This window comes from Falco naumanni, chromosome Z (assembly GCF_017639655.2).
Source record: "Falco naumanni isolate bFalNau1 chromosome Z, bFalNau1.pat, whole genome shotgun sequence".
Classification (NCBI taxonomy): domain Eukaryota; kingdom Metazoa; phylum Chordata; class Aves; order Falconiformes; family Falconidae; genus Falco; species Falco naumanni.
In genome coordinates this window covers 62,958,423-62,972,636 of record NC_054080.1, presented here as the reverse complement: position 1 = coordinate 62,972,636, position 14,214 = coordinate 62,958,423, and the positions used below count along the sequence as shown (strand labels likewise).

The window sequence follows — 14,214 nt, the reverse complement described above, 5'->3', positions numbered from 1 at the left end:
AGTTAATATTTTAGGCACTTGGCATAAGCATGAGAGTTTAACTTACAGATCAAAATGCAGGACTGCAGCCATAGTAAATACTCTTCCTGGTAACTCACTAAACAGAACCACTTAAAAAAAAGTTAAATGTATAGAGGTCATAGGCAAAGGAAGATAAAATTATATATTACTCTGATGGCAGACAGGTCTTTTGGATGAGGCTGAGGAAGATTAAAATCTTCTTTTACAGACAAAGAAGCCCTACCATGTAATGTGTCTCATACCTAACAGCTAAATGTTTTTAGATTATGTTTTAGATTTTTCTAATGTTCAGAACAATTCTAATTTCTGCATGACACATAAATAAATGAATTTAACTTATTGAACTAAAAGTGTCACATTTGTGACAAAAGTGACTTTGCTGCAATTAGAATGTGGTATATTTCACGCACTGTGCTACCACCAAAAAAACATTTCATACTGTAGTATAAAGAATATTTAAGGAAATCTTAATCTTCAGGCAGGCAAATACATAGTGAAAAGACATAGCTCACCTCTCTGAAAGAATGCAAGTTCACCGCTACATACTTTCACCATAAAACACTTGGCATGATCAGTGCTTTCCTGAACAAATGGTTTCAACTGAAAGCTTCTATAAGTCATTAAGAAGAGAATACAGTGTTTCAGTTGGAAGGGACCAACAACAATCATCTAGTCCAAAATACAGAGGAAATAGAGAAGAATACAAAAGAAAGAGGAAATAGAGAAGAATACAAAAGAAAGAGGAAAAATAGAGAAGAATACAAAAGAAAGAGGAAAAATAGAGAAGGCGGCAAACAGAAGGACTCCTGGTCCAAATGCATGATGAAAAGTAGACAAGAAGAGACAGATGCAAAGGTGACCAAAAAAAAAAAAAAAAAAAAAGTTCTGTGGGTTTTAGCTGATTAAGACGGGTCTTAACCAAGGAGATTACTTACACTATATACAAAAGTAAGTACAGCACACTTGAGGAGTTATTCTGAAGGTACAACCAGGTACTTAAAACCCAGACAAAATAATTTTTAATCACGGTTTTCACCTTGCTTCCATTAATCAGAGAAAACCAAAAACCATTCTAACATAAAATGATATGAAGAAAATTCATCACGCTCAAAACTTAGTGACTGCTGGTACAGTTTTGCAAATCAAATTATCAGCAACAACATACATGGTAATCTGAGTTCACATCACCAAAGGGCTCCCCTCACTGGGTCCAGTATTTTCTGTTGTTGATTACCACACTGCTGGAATTTACCATCCTAACTATATATGGTAATATGTGTTACAATAAAGGATGTACAACCCTACTCATTTCACAATTTGTTGCACCTACATAACATTTATATATAATATGCAAAACCTAAAAATAAAAGCTTCTTTAACTTAAGTCTTTTTTATATAAAAGTATTTTCCCATTTGTGATAAATGGTTGAAACTGGTCTTGACCATTATTCAAGTCCAGTTCAACAGCACTTATAACTGAAAGCCACTTCCCTCTTGCTATGCAAAACACAAAATGCAAGAGAGGAAAGCGTATGAAATATTCAGTACAAAAGATCTACACTGAATAGTGTGCCAAAGCAGCAAACATTAGAATAACTATCATTACTGACAAATTAAGATTTTGACTCACCAAACCGTATGAAACTGCCTGAATAAGAGTGCTGCCTGTTAAAGAAGTGATCAGTCATCACTCAATCTAAGACAACCGCACATCACTTGGAAAAAGTATCCATGGTGGTAGGACCTGGCCACGCACATACAACATCTTTTGGCTATCTCCATAGTGTTTATGGACTACTTTGACACACTTCTGAAATGCTCTACATAGTGGTATGTATATTAAGAGTTTAAACTAGGAGTGTTTAGAATTTTGCATAAGTGCATGTGTGGATGATTAATGACTGGTAATCTAAGAAATATATTTGATTATGCAGCTCTAGAAGAGGTTTTTTTACTCACACTGTTGCTAATGTTGTAATTGCTGGCCTTTACTAGCCTAGTCAGTAGAAATACAGCTAGTGAGGGCAAAATCATCGAAAGTACGGAGAGTTTCAAGTCTAGAAATAAGTAAAAAATAAAAGCATAAAAAGGCAGAAATTGTTACATTTGCTGAATATATTCCCATCAGGAGTATTCCCATGTGCTACAGTTTCACCTGCCGGTAACAGGTCAACGTGGCAGCAACAGAAGGTAGCAGAAAATAAACAATGGTAGGAAGAACTGGAAAATAGCACATGAAAGAGCAGATATACACAAGACTTGCTAGTTATTAAATGTGTTTACAATTTCATATTTAATTCTTTACAGTTGGACAGACCACTGTTCCTTCACATACTGTTGCAGCACAACTCATTTGACCAGAATTTCATTTAGTTCTCAGTGTTATATCAGTGCTTGTGTTTCAGCAACTGTATTTTCCACTGTTTACTTCATAAAGACAGTGAAACATGTATCTTTAGAAAAGTAAGAGTCAGTTAAGAAAATGACTGAGAATACAACAGAGGTGGTAAATTAATTCTGAATATGCTACATGTAAAATATGATTTCTTATTTTCTTCATCACATTTCTTATTAACTAAAATGTTTTGAGTTGAAAACAAAATAGTTTCGATTTCATTTGAGTTTGAAGCAAAATTTTATGTGTTGTTTGGCAGATCTGACTTCAGAATCAACTTTAGAACCAATTAACAGAGCACATGTGATCAGGCCAGCATGGAAATTACAAAATTAATTGAACTTGTATTCTAACCTTGTATTTTTACCTCCATCATCCAGTTCTGGCAGAATTTTAATAACCTTTTAAGTTATCTTTCATCATACATTATGAAAGTGAAACTGAACAGTTACAACTGCAGACATGAACTACAACATATTTCTTTACTTGGGACAATTCTGTAATATACTCTGCTCCTGCCTATTCATCCCTGCTCTTTGAATGGAAAACTTCCAGACATTTCCTTTCAAGTGTCACTTTGTTGCTGTAAATTCACCAATCAATCAAGCACACAAGCAAAAAGAAAATAAATTTATCCTGTAAGTAGTGCTAATCACTTTGGAAAGTACTTTTAAGACACTGAATGTACTTCAAAATTAGTTAGGAAGTGACCTATCTCTATGCATAATAGACATTTATAAAAGCAGTCAATTTAATACAGAAATGGGTACAACTACAAAGAAAATACCACCCCTAATTTAAGAACACATTATGACACTCTTGCATCTGACTTCATTAATCCATGTTTTAAAGCTGAAAAATATTTCAGAAAGTTATTAACTAGCACAGAACAAACAGTGCTCACTTTAGGTTTTACATAACTCCTTGCATAGTGAAAATGAACAAGCAATGAACTCAGTTAGAAGACTTATCCAGATCCTACCGAAATAATGGACATGCTGTCATTGACCTCAAAGCATAAATAATCACACCATTCATCAGGATAGACAGGTGTAAGCTAGCAGAAACTGAAGAATACTGAATACTAAAATTGAATGGATATGATGTTGCCACTGAAAGAATTAATTTACAACCTGTGTCCTAATTAACGCACTCTTTTAATGTGTTCTTATACATAAGCAATCTAATAAAATACAGCTATAAAGTTGAGCTAAGTAGTCCAGGCTGATGTTTAAAATGTGAAGAAAACATAAAGATGTAGTATATATAAGTGTGTGGTGAGAGACAAAATTTATGCAACAGATTGCAGACAAAATCCAAAACTGGTGAAAATCCAGGGTAAAAACTGGCCTAATATGTTTTTCTGGATTGTTAAGAATGAGCAGCACAGCTACTCACTTGCATATGTATTATTCTGCCAGTCATTGTAAACTGTGAAAATAACAGCAGCCCCCATATACAATATACTTAAGCAAGAGAGGGGTGGGGGAAGAAAAAAACAGGAAAAAATGCTAGGATTCTACTCAGGCTACTAAGAAAAAACAAAAATGAGATACTTTTAGACAAGTCTATGTTCTTTATAAAGAAGAAGGCAAAATATGACATTTCAAACTGCTAGAAAGCCCTTCCTCAGATATCTGTCCAAGCAGTAACTGAGTGTTCTAACAGATATCCCAAAATATTACCATCAAACATTTCCTGGAAAAACTATCATTTGAATAGTTTTATGACCCTTTGTGCAACTCAGAAGGTAAATGCCTGGAGAAAAAAAAAAGGGGGGGGGGGGGCACGCATAAAAGCATATAAAATTATTTTTCATTGACTTTTATTATTCCATAGAAAGTCTGGTGTGTAAAAGCAGAACTTTTATTTGCAAACTACAGCAGGCATTAATAAACCATTACTATCAACAGCGAATGTAGTTCGAAAATTTATGGATTATATCCCAATGCAATAGTAGTTTTTAACTACCAAAGGTTTCATTGCTTCATTTACAGACAGACTTTTAACTGGGGGCAGTAAGAAGCTGCACTGCCCATGTTGTGTGCTGGTAGATACTAAGTTTTCCAGTTGAGGAAATCATTAGGTCTGTAACCACTTCTACTCAGTAAGCACATCTTAAGAGAAGTTTGCGGGATTACACTGAAAATATCTGTCTTCAGTTAAGATAGGAGAATGTTATTTGTCTTTTTACTCAGTGTTTGAATCAATTCACACAAAAAAAAATTAAAAAAAAAGGAAACAGATTTCAGACTCATGCTCTACTCAAAGCATGAAGGTCTGAGCTTTACTCTTGACACTGCTCACTCTTCCTGATTTGATCTTAAACATTTTGAATACAGTTTATCCATCTGGAATGGATTAGGCAAACTCTGGGTATACCTTATACCTGTTCCACCCTTCCACCTTCACAGACTCAAATTTTATAAACTCAATCAGAATACGTATCTTCTAACTAACCAACCATAAACTAAGAGTCAACTAATGGCATCAGAAATTACAAATAACAGCCTTTTTATTGATTAGAAAACATTCCACTCACACAGTGTGCTTGTTAATTAGCTGCAAATCACCTGCTGGTTGACATTTGCCATGCAGTAAGCAGTTTCTCAGCATCACATTCTAGCCAATTTATTGTTGCATGTGAGTTCTCTCAAATCCCATAGTGTCTATTTGATTCCATTCGGCTATAAAATCTAGGAATAAATTTTAAAGATACAATTTACACTAACCTCCCCCACACCCCACACCACCCAAAAAAATCACAGCCAAGGTACCAAGAGTAGAAACCTGAAAAAACGTCTCAGGCCTTATTCTCTTAATGTGCAGGGGGGGGGAACAAACCAACCCACCCCACAAGTAAATGTATAGCTGTCAGATAAAGGAGATTTACATAATATGACAACTGATTTTATTAATTCCCAACTGTTTCAGATTTTTCTTTATTGCCCGACTTATCTAATTTCATTGTCTACCACAATATCACAGCCTACAGCCTCTCAGCTCACAAAAAGATTTACAGAAAATGGATGACGGAGAACTCTCCACCGAAATACTTGCATATGGTTTTTTCCCCCCCACTGAACATGCAGGGGTTTCAATCTTGGAACATGGCTCTACACCCATATATATCTTGAGCAAATCATCTACACACAGATCCTGTATTGCTGTAATGGTTCACAGTTATTATGTTGCATCTCAACCACAACTTCTCTTTTGTCAGTCACTCAGGATCGTGAAGACCCACAAAATGTTTTTGACCCTAGAGTAAGAGTACTGGAACTGTGGTACCAGCACCGTGTCTAGCAACATACTGATCCTCTCAGTGATCAGTAACTGGTCTCCAAAAAAAGAGTGTAAGGAACATGTCATATACAGAAACCCTGGTATAATATTCCTATTATCCAAAGCATCATGCAAACAACATCAAATACCTTACTTTCCTCAATCTGCTGTAGCAGAGTCCTAGTACGTTTCAAGTTTGTTTCGGGTTTTTTTCCAAATACATCATTTTGAATATGCAGATAGATTGTTCAGGTACACCCCTTTAAGCCCCTGAAAACAAAGAGGCAGGGGGAATTTGGTGTTACTATATGGAAAGTGGGCTCCTCACTTTTTAAGTATCTGGAGAGACAGGCATTAAGGGCAACATATATATCTCAGCTTTTCAGCCCTCTCTCTCAGAGAAGTAATCTTATCCACATTGTGTCCAGGACACTAAGTCTATGGACAATGTTATGATTTTTGCACAAAAATCAACAAGTCCTGTCAGGGGATTAAATTCACTGCAAGGAACTCCAGTGGAACAAGCTGAAAGGCTCCATAAAAAACAGGGATGAGAATCGCTTAATGGACTAAAAGTCAGTGAAGTAAGAAGCAAATAGATACAACTGACATCAGAATTGCTTCTTGAAATCAAAGACCTTCTCATTAACAGAGGAAGAAACAGCAGAAGGAGGGCTGGTGACAGGGCTTCACGGGAACAGAAAAGCTTTGGACATCCAGATTTATTGGGCTAGGAAATGTCAGCAGTCTAGTCAACAGGCTAGTCCTGACACAGCACCATGCAAATGCCTTGTATATAAAAGAAATCTTTGCAACAAGGTCAGAAGCCCAGAAAAAAGTGGAAAATTTCCTCAGAAAAGCAGCATAACAATCTTGGACCTGCAGGAAGAAAGGAATGTGCAGAGTCCTGGCTGGCCCTACCTCACTACCAAATGCCTTAACTAGCACAGAACCCGATGGGAAAATGTTACTGTTATTATAAAATAAAAGTATATTGTTAACCTATAAGCAACTGGCATGCAAAAGGACAATGGTGTCCATAAAATGCATTTCCTTTTAGGGCTGCTATTGGGACAATGCAACTACCAAATCATCTCTGACTGCCTAAAGCTCCTTAACGTTACAAAACAAAAGAAAGGCATGACTGTGGTCAGCTCTACACAGGTATGCAAAATGAAACAAGAAATTTTTGACCCTCTCAAGTATCTCCAGCAATGCCAGAAACATTGCAGTTCTTTAGATCATGAACCACAAGATTTACAGGAGTTCAGGATTGCTGCCATATACCTCCTGCCCCCTTAGAGAAACTGGCAGCACTGGCCTGCACAGGGGACGCATATCTCACAGACAAATTAAAGACAGTACACCTTGCCCTTGAGAGCACATGAATGACAGAATAACTAACTGAAGCACTGTGAAGTTAATCTTGTACATATACAATAAACATTAACCAGTTCTGTAAAGCTTCTCTCCTTGAAAGATTTGAAAAATCCACCAATTGTGTAATAAAGCTAATGCCTCCCACATGGGCTTCAGCAGTGTTGCTAGAGCCATGTTACATACCAATACCAGGGTTACTGCTAACAACAGCCATACCACACTGCTTAGCAATACGCTTACTGAATTACAAGTACAGTGGTACCTGGCAAAAATACAAGTCTGTATTAAGAGAGAGCTCATTCATTCTCTCACAAAAATTAACATACACAAGCCCATTTAAAACTCAGAGAAACAGAAGATTATACCATCTGTGGTATTGAACATTTTTACTGACACCAGTCTAACCTACAAATCAAGATGTATTTGGCTTAATCAATAAGAACACCTTATGGCCCTGATTCTTTATTCAAGCAAACAAAGATTCCTCGAACAGAGTGTATCAGTTCAGTCGGGCTACAGGATAAATTGTTGCTGAAGCAGTAAACCACTTACAAAACTAACTCCAGTGGACTCATATCCAAGTAAAAGATTTTTGGTTTTCAAGATATTACAAGTCATTAATTTCAGAAGCTCTATCTAAATCAGTGCATCTCCAACAGCATAAGGGGCGGGAGAGGTGGGGAAGAAGAAAAAAGGATGCTGGTTTACACTCTCAAAACTAAAACTTTACGAAGCTTTTTGCATGGAATCACTGATGTTCCCATAAAAGCACTGCAGCTGCATCAAAGAGATCTTAATGCTTTTGTCAAGTATAGTGGATATAGTTTTCTTTTTAAAAATCATAAAACTCTTGGTATGTGATGCTACCAACAGAAGATGAGATTCAATGCAATGATTTTTGAGAAGTAATACCTCTTTAAATGTATGATTTCAAATGTTTCTCTGTTTAAAACATTTGTATCTTAAAGACCAAGTTCTGCCCCTTTAGAGAAACACACATGGGCATCTCAACTTCCCTATGAAACTTTCCTCTCTATGGGCTGCTTGGTATGCCTTCTGCTGGATCTACTGACACACCAGGAGACAAACTAATAGTTCTGGATCTTCCCTCCCAACAGGAAGAGACTCCATTGCTGCAGGGTTTAGAGTCAGTCACACATGTCATTTGGAAAAACAACTATTTAGTACCAGGACAAACCAAAAGAACCATTCTGAGCTATACAGAGCTCTAGGGAGCATTTAGGGTGTAAAGTAAAAAAAAAAAGATTTTTAAAAGGCTTCGTTTGTTTGTTGTTGTTTTTTATTTATTTTGTCACCTTCTCCACCTCTACTACAAAGTATAACCAAGCATTGTGGGTTGACCTTGGCTGGATGCCAGGTGCCCACCAAGCTGCTCTATCACTCCCCTCCTCAGCAGAATGGAGGGCGGAGAAAATAAGATGGAAAAAACCCTTGTGGGTCAAGATCACTAGATTTATCTAAAGTCAAAGTCACTTCATGGAAAAAAGACTGTCTTAACAGCATTACACTATTAATCAACTTCATAATTAAAACCTGTCTGCTCAGTATTTTACTTTCACTTGCTCTCAAGAACCTAATTTGGACAGAAGACAAAATATTCAAGTCTGAGACTTAAATAGTCTCCAACACAAAAAAACCTAGGTGAAATTTCAATGAGTGAACACTATACAAAAAACCCCAGGCCTCACTCTTTTAAAACATTAATTCAGTCACAGTCTTATCACAAAATAACATTAAGCATTTAAGACCCAGGAAATACAAAAAAATGTTCTGTAAGTGAATGAAAGAAGGCAAAAGCACAGTAACACACACAATTAAAAAAGTATTACCAATGTTCTGGGTAATTCCTATTCTTGTTATACAAAGTCACCCTATATCCCAAGACTCTGCAATAAGCCCTCTGTATAAGGCCCATTACCTACCCTTGGGTTCTCATTCTAGAAGGTATCTAATTATCATCCATTTCAGGGATGCTCAAAAGCTCTCCATTGAAACTGAAGGAAGATGCTTCTGCTGACAATAGTATCAGGAAACACTCCTGCTAATGATCATTTTTACGCCTACAGCATAAAGTCTGGCAGCATTAACGCAGCTAAGCCAGTCCCAATACTCCCTATAGTGAATTGAGAATGGACATTATTTTTGTTACCATACTTGTGCAAGTAATACCATCTTTCCATCACCACAGCTTTGCTCTCCAAATTGGCAATTAGGCGTTTACTTGGACCAGTCTCTTACTTGCCTTATTTTTTATGATCAGCTAAGAAGTTGTCTGCAGCCCCCTACTAGCTTCGCAAAACAACCGCTCTGCAGACCACTGGGTGCCTGCTGGACACTGACAGGGAAGTCTACACACCAGGTACACTGAACACAGCTGGGCTCCTGTTCAAAGACCAGTGGCTTAGCAGGCATGGTAACATCTAGAAAGTCCCATGGAGATTAGCTTGGCATACCTTCATGCCACTGAGGCTACCTATTTTTACCGTACAGTTAGTTTAGGGTACAAAAGTCTGTCTGTGTTGGTCAAGCAGACACCCCTGGGGAACCAGTACCCTTAATACTGTTTTTTAACCCAGATCAGAGCAAGCCATCTTTGGAAGTACCACGGAGGAAAGCCAACAGTTGCCAAGAAAAGCTGACATGCTGTGTTCAGTTGCATGGATGAAGATAACGATTTCTTTTCTTAACAATTTTGTCCTGCTTTTCAGATAAAGATTGTTACAGTTACAAACACAAAACTATTCATAACGTTGTACTGAAACTTTCCTACTTTCAATAAAATAGTAATACACACAATGACTAAACATGGTTCCAGTGTCAAATTCAATTAAAATGTAATTATCCCATACAAAACAGAGCAGCATCAGTGGGACAGATTCAGGAAACTGCTTTTAAAACAGTATTACAGTGGCTAAAAAATAATTCAGTATTTGGTAGTATTGGTTCAAATTCCTATGAAGAGGTTACTAAAGAATTCTTCAACACGTTAAGACTTTAAAGCACTGTAGCTATACCCTTGTCTTTCACATGTAACGCATTAACTCCGGTTTATCAGGTGATGCATCCAAAACAGAATGAAAACAAGCATGTTACCATTTCATAATTAATTTAGAATTATTTAAAGTTAATGGATTTACATGTTTATATTAATATATATTAATATAAATTTATCTTTACTCATTCCAACCTAAAAATAGAAAAATCCATTCTTCACATAGGCTGATACATTTTATTAGTAAAAGCCAGTTTCAGTAATAGCCTGATTGATCCATTTAAATTCATCAGTGTAGCCTTTGAGGTTATTTTTAGAAATTATAATTATTATAGTAAGTAAATGAATACAAGCATTTTATTGTGAAAGCATACATAACTCAACTTAGAAGTTCAGCAGTGCTTTATTAATGCACGTATTACTAGTCTACAGCTACCACACTAAGGCACTTTGTGGATTTAAAATACAGGTATATACTAAGTGCAAACTCCTTAGAAGTAAACGAGGATGTTATTTTTATAACTCGTATGTCCTTTTTAAAAGGTAGCATACACAAGTCCTAAAGAAACTATGCAGTGTACTTATATAATTACTAAGCCCTCCCATAATGAAGAATAAAATAAGTCCTTAATATTTACTACTTTTTGCTGAAAAAACTTTATTTTCAATGGGTATTATCCATGTCCTCTGAAAATTTACTCCTTTTGCAGTTAACGGTCTGGAAGTTAGCACTGTCTTAAGCCTTCATCTGGAAGGCACAACTGTTGCTGGGATCATCCTACCAGAACAGGGAAGCCAGTACAGAATATACAGTAATAAAATGTATTAAAGCTCAATAGTGAAAGAAAATAAACAATTGTGCTTTGCTGTGCCAGAATTACACTAACAAAATGTCACGTTATTCAGCCGTAACAGTAAAAATACAATGTTGCCAACACAGTTTATGCATATATATTGGGGGGCTTCAGCTGGCATAACCACACCACCTACGGACTACACTTTTTCACTCACTGCCTAAATTATGCTAGCAAAAGCTTGATGTGTAGCACAGCTGTAAAGAAGTATTTTATTTCACATGAGAAACTCCAGTGAAGGAATTACTTATATGCCTAAAACCAAGCATAATTGTGAATACATCAGATCTTAGAATGTAACTGTATTTTTTTTTATTTCATTCCATTTATTTTTATTAGAGACTATAATATTAATTTGTTAAACTTCTTGGTCTGCAACAACTCTCTAAATCACTCTGGCATTTAATCATTCTAATGGTTACTATGTAGGATTAATAACCACATGTAACAATTACATTTGAAGTATGAATGCAAAAATACATGCAAGTGTATTCTGGAAAGTGTTTCCTCTCAAAAAACAAAAGCTCCTTATACAAAAAAAAGCAAAAAAAACCCATCCATCCTGAAAAAAACCAGCCACTTTTCCACCTTTTACATAGAATTTCAGAAAAGATCCATTATTTTAACCACCATTTAAAATTTTTTTGCAGTGAACACAAATCCACAAATAGGTCACATACAAAACAGTATTGAATTTGTCCTGAAAAGCAGAAACTATAACAAAAAGATCCTAATCCAAAATAGTGCTGCTGCACCTGATGCTATTTAAACAAAATAAAAAAGAATAGTGTCCTTCAACAACAGGGAAACTGATCTCCTAATAAAGTACAGTTACCAACCCATAAATGAAAAGGGCAAACAGGAATACATTTATCAAGATTGCAACACTACACTGCAAGCTTTGTCGAACTTACCACGGTAACTGGAATGGAAGCAAAATGGGCACATACGCAGGCTTTGAAATTACTTATTAGAACTGTCAATTCTCATCTTAATTAAGTGTAATAAATCAGAACAGCTACAAAGCAGATTCTCACATTGCCTGAATCTGAAAGAACCTGTTTCAAAGAAATACTATTACAGTAGTTGAGGCTCTGGCTTGAAATTCTTATTAAAAACATTATATATGGTTAGCCAAACATTTTCCATACTGTTTTGTTCTCCATAATCTCATGAATTCTCTTAGATTACAAAAGTATACAATGTTCAACAGGATCAATCTGTTCTACAGGAATACTTTGCATTGGTAATTATGAAGTGAAAACAACAGCAGAAGCAAGTAATTTGCAGACCTTTCTTTCCCAAATTCTTAATCTATAGTTTGATAGTCCAATATATTTAAGACAAGCCATCTATTAATTTTCCTCCTTTTAAGTTTACCTACAAATTATATTACTTTACAACTAGCATATATAAAGTAAAAAACCAAGAAAGCTACTATAATGAAATAAAATAAACACAATACTTATAATGACCATACCTAGTTATAAGAACCGCATTATCATGGTGGGCAATCCCATTTTCTGGAATGGTGTTTCCATCACTTTGGTGGGAGAGAATGGATTTCTGCCACTTACAGAAGCTATCGAGGGACTTGTCTGCATGGTGATTTATCTCCAAGTTTGGCTGCAATACAACATGCATACCAGAAATGTTCCAAACAAATTACTAAGGTCAGTTGTTAAGCCTTTTGAAAACTAAAATGGGACTATAATTAGAAGCAGTGGTTTCTAGGAATAAACTCTTCTTGCCAAATTTTATCTCTGTAAAATCTGACCCCAAGTTCAGCTCTGTATTACTGAACAGGCATTCCTTCTGCTCGAACTTTAATGATTATGTCAATAGAGAAAAATCATACTATCAAAATATAGATCTAAAAATAAAACTGACATCCCCAAAAAGGTATATTAATATTCACCTGAAGTTAAGAACAGGTATCTTTGAGATGATATATAAGGAATATTCCTTTGAACTGTTTCATCTTGATTAAAGTAATGAAATATTACAAGACAGGTTTTGTACTCAGATGCAGTCATTTCAAGCAATAATTAAATGAAATCTGTATTACACAACATAACTTGTATTGCAGGGATATAAAGCTTAGTGCAACAGCTCTTACCTGATCTTCAGTGAGAACAATTAAACGTGTCACTATAATATTCACAACGTTTCCTAGACTGGAATCACGATAAAGTTTGGCAACCTGACCTCCAGAAAATAAGAAAAGGCACAAAGTCAGACAAGAAACACTACTTGTTTCCTAAATGGTTAAAAATCAACCTATTTTCTCACTCAGTGTAATTCCATGATGTTAATTATCATTATCACCTAAATAAGTTATATTTGGACCAAGAAAATCACTATTCAGTATAAGAAACTTCTTGCGACACACTTCATTTTCAATCAAAACTGTTTATACTTCATTTCATAATTCAACCAGCATAAAGAGCACTTAGACTGTTGACTTAAACAGAACAGATCTGTACAATCTGAATGTAATCACATGATTTTAAAATTAAAGACAAACAATATAAAAGTGATCACGACACACTTCTTGACAGAAACAGTACCGCATTTTTCCCACAATGTTAACATTTGCCCTATTTCAACTAATTCCTGCAAGCTGATACATACTTTAAAGCGTTATTCGTGCCAATAAATACTTTTCAGTTGCTTTATCATTTCAGTACATGCATATTGATATGAGCACGGAGAGGGATGAAACTTACAATATTCATTACACTCAAAATGTAGTGTTCAATGTCTTTGCGACCATGGTATCCCACCATCATTTTGTCAGCTACTACCAGCGTTTCCACAAACCGTTCAAGGCTTACTGATCTCTTCTGTCGACTGTGACTACTTAATGTGTCATTGACTGGAAGTGAAGTTGGAAAAGCAGATGCATCACTCATCCACCAAGGTTTACCGCTTCTTGTGAGGTCTTCTAGGAACCAAAATAATTAAACACCTCAGAGGGGTCACTGGTAAAATTCATTCAAATGCAGCTCTTTTATGTTGAGATTACCATCTTCAGGCTTCTAAGAAGTCTTTCTTGAGGCAAAGAAAAATTGAATTATTATGTAATTTTTTAAATTAAAAAAATACCTTATAGAATGGAAAACCAACTTTGAGCTCTAATATCCTTAAATCTTCCTAAGCTGACCTAGGATAATAAATCATGAATCTTCTCTTAACAGTTCTAATTCTGCACATCTGTGTTAATACTAAATATTAGTTCTAATTAACCACAAGTACACTTCAGA

General features: G+C 35.7%; 1 protein-coding gene across 1 annotated transcript in view; it reads right to left on the bottom strand.

Annotated features, from left to right (window-relative positions):
• ADAMTS6 (ADAM metallopeptidase with thrombospondin type 1 motif 6) overlaps positions 1 to 14,214 on the bottom strand; it is a 158,658-nt gene that overhangs the window by 124,762 nt on the left and 19,682 nt on the right. Inside the window, exons 5-7 of the mRNA XM_040580586.1 lie at positions 13,678 to 13,895; positions 13,068 to 13,151; positions 12,429 to 12,574 (exon numbers count right to left, since the gene is read on the bottom strand). Coding sequence (XP_040436520.1) covers positions 12,429 to 12,574; positions 13,068 to 13,151; positions 13,678 to 13,895 — 448 coding nt within the window. The remainder of the gene's footprint in view (positions 1 to 12,428; positions 12,575 to 13,067; positions 13,152 to 13,677; positions 13,896 to 14,214) is intronic.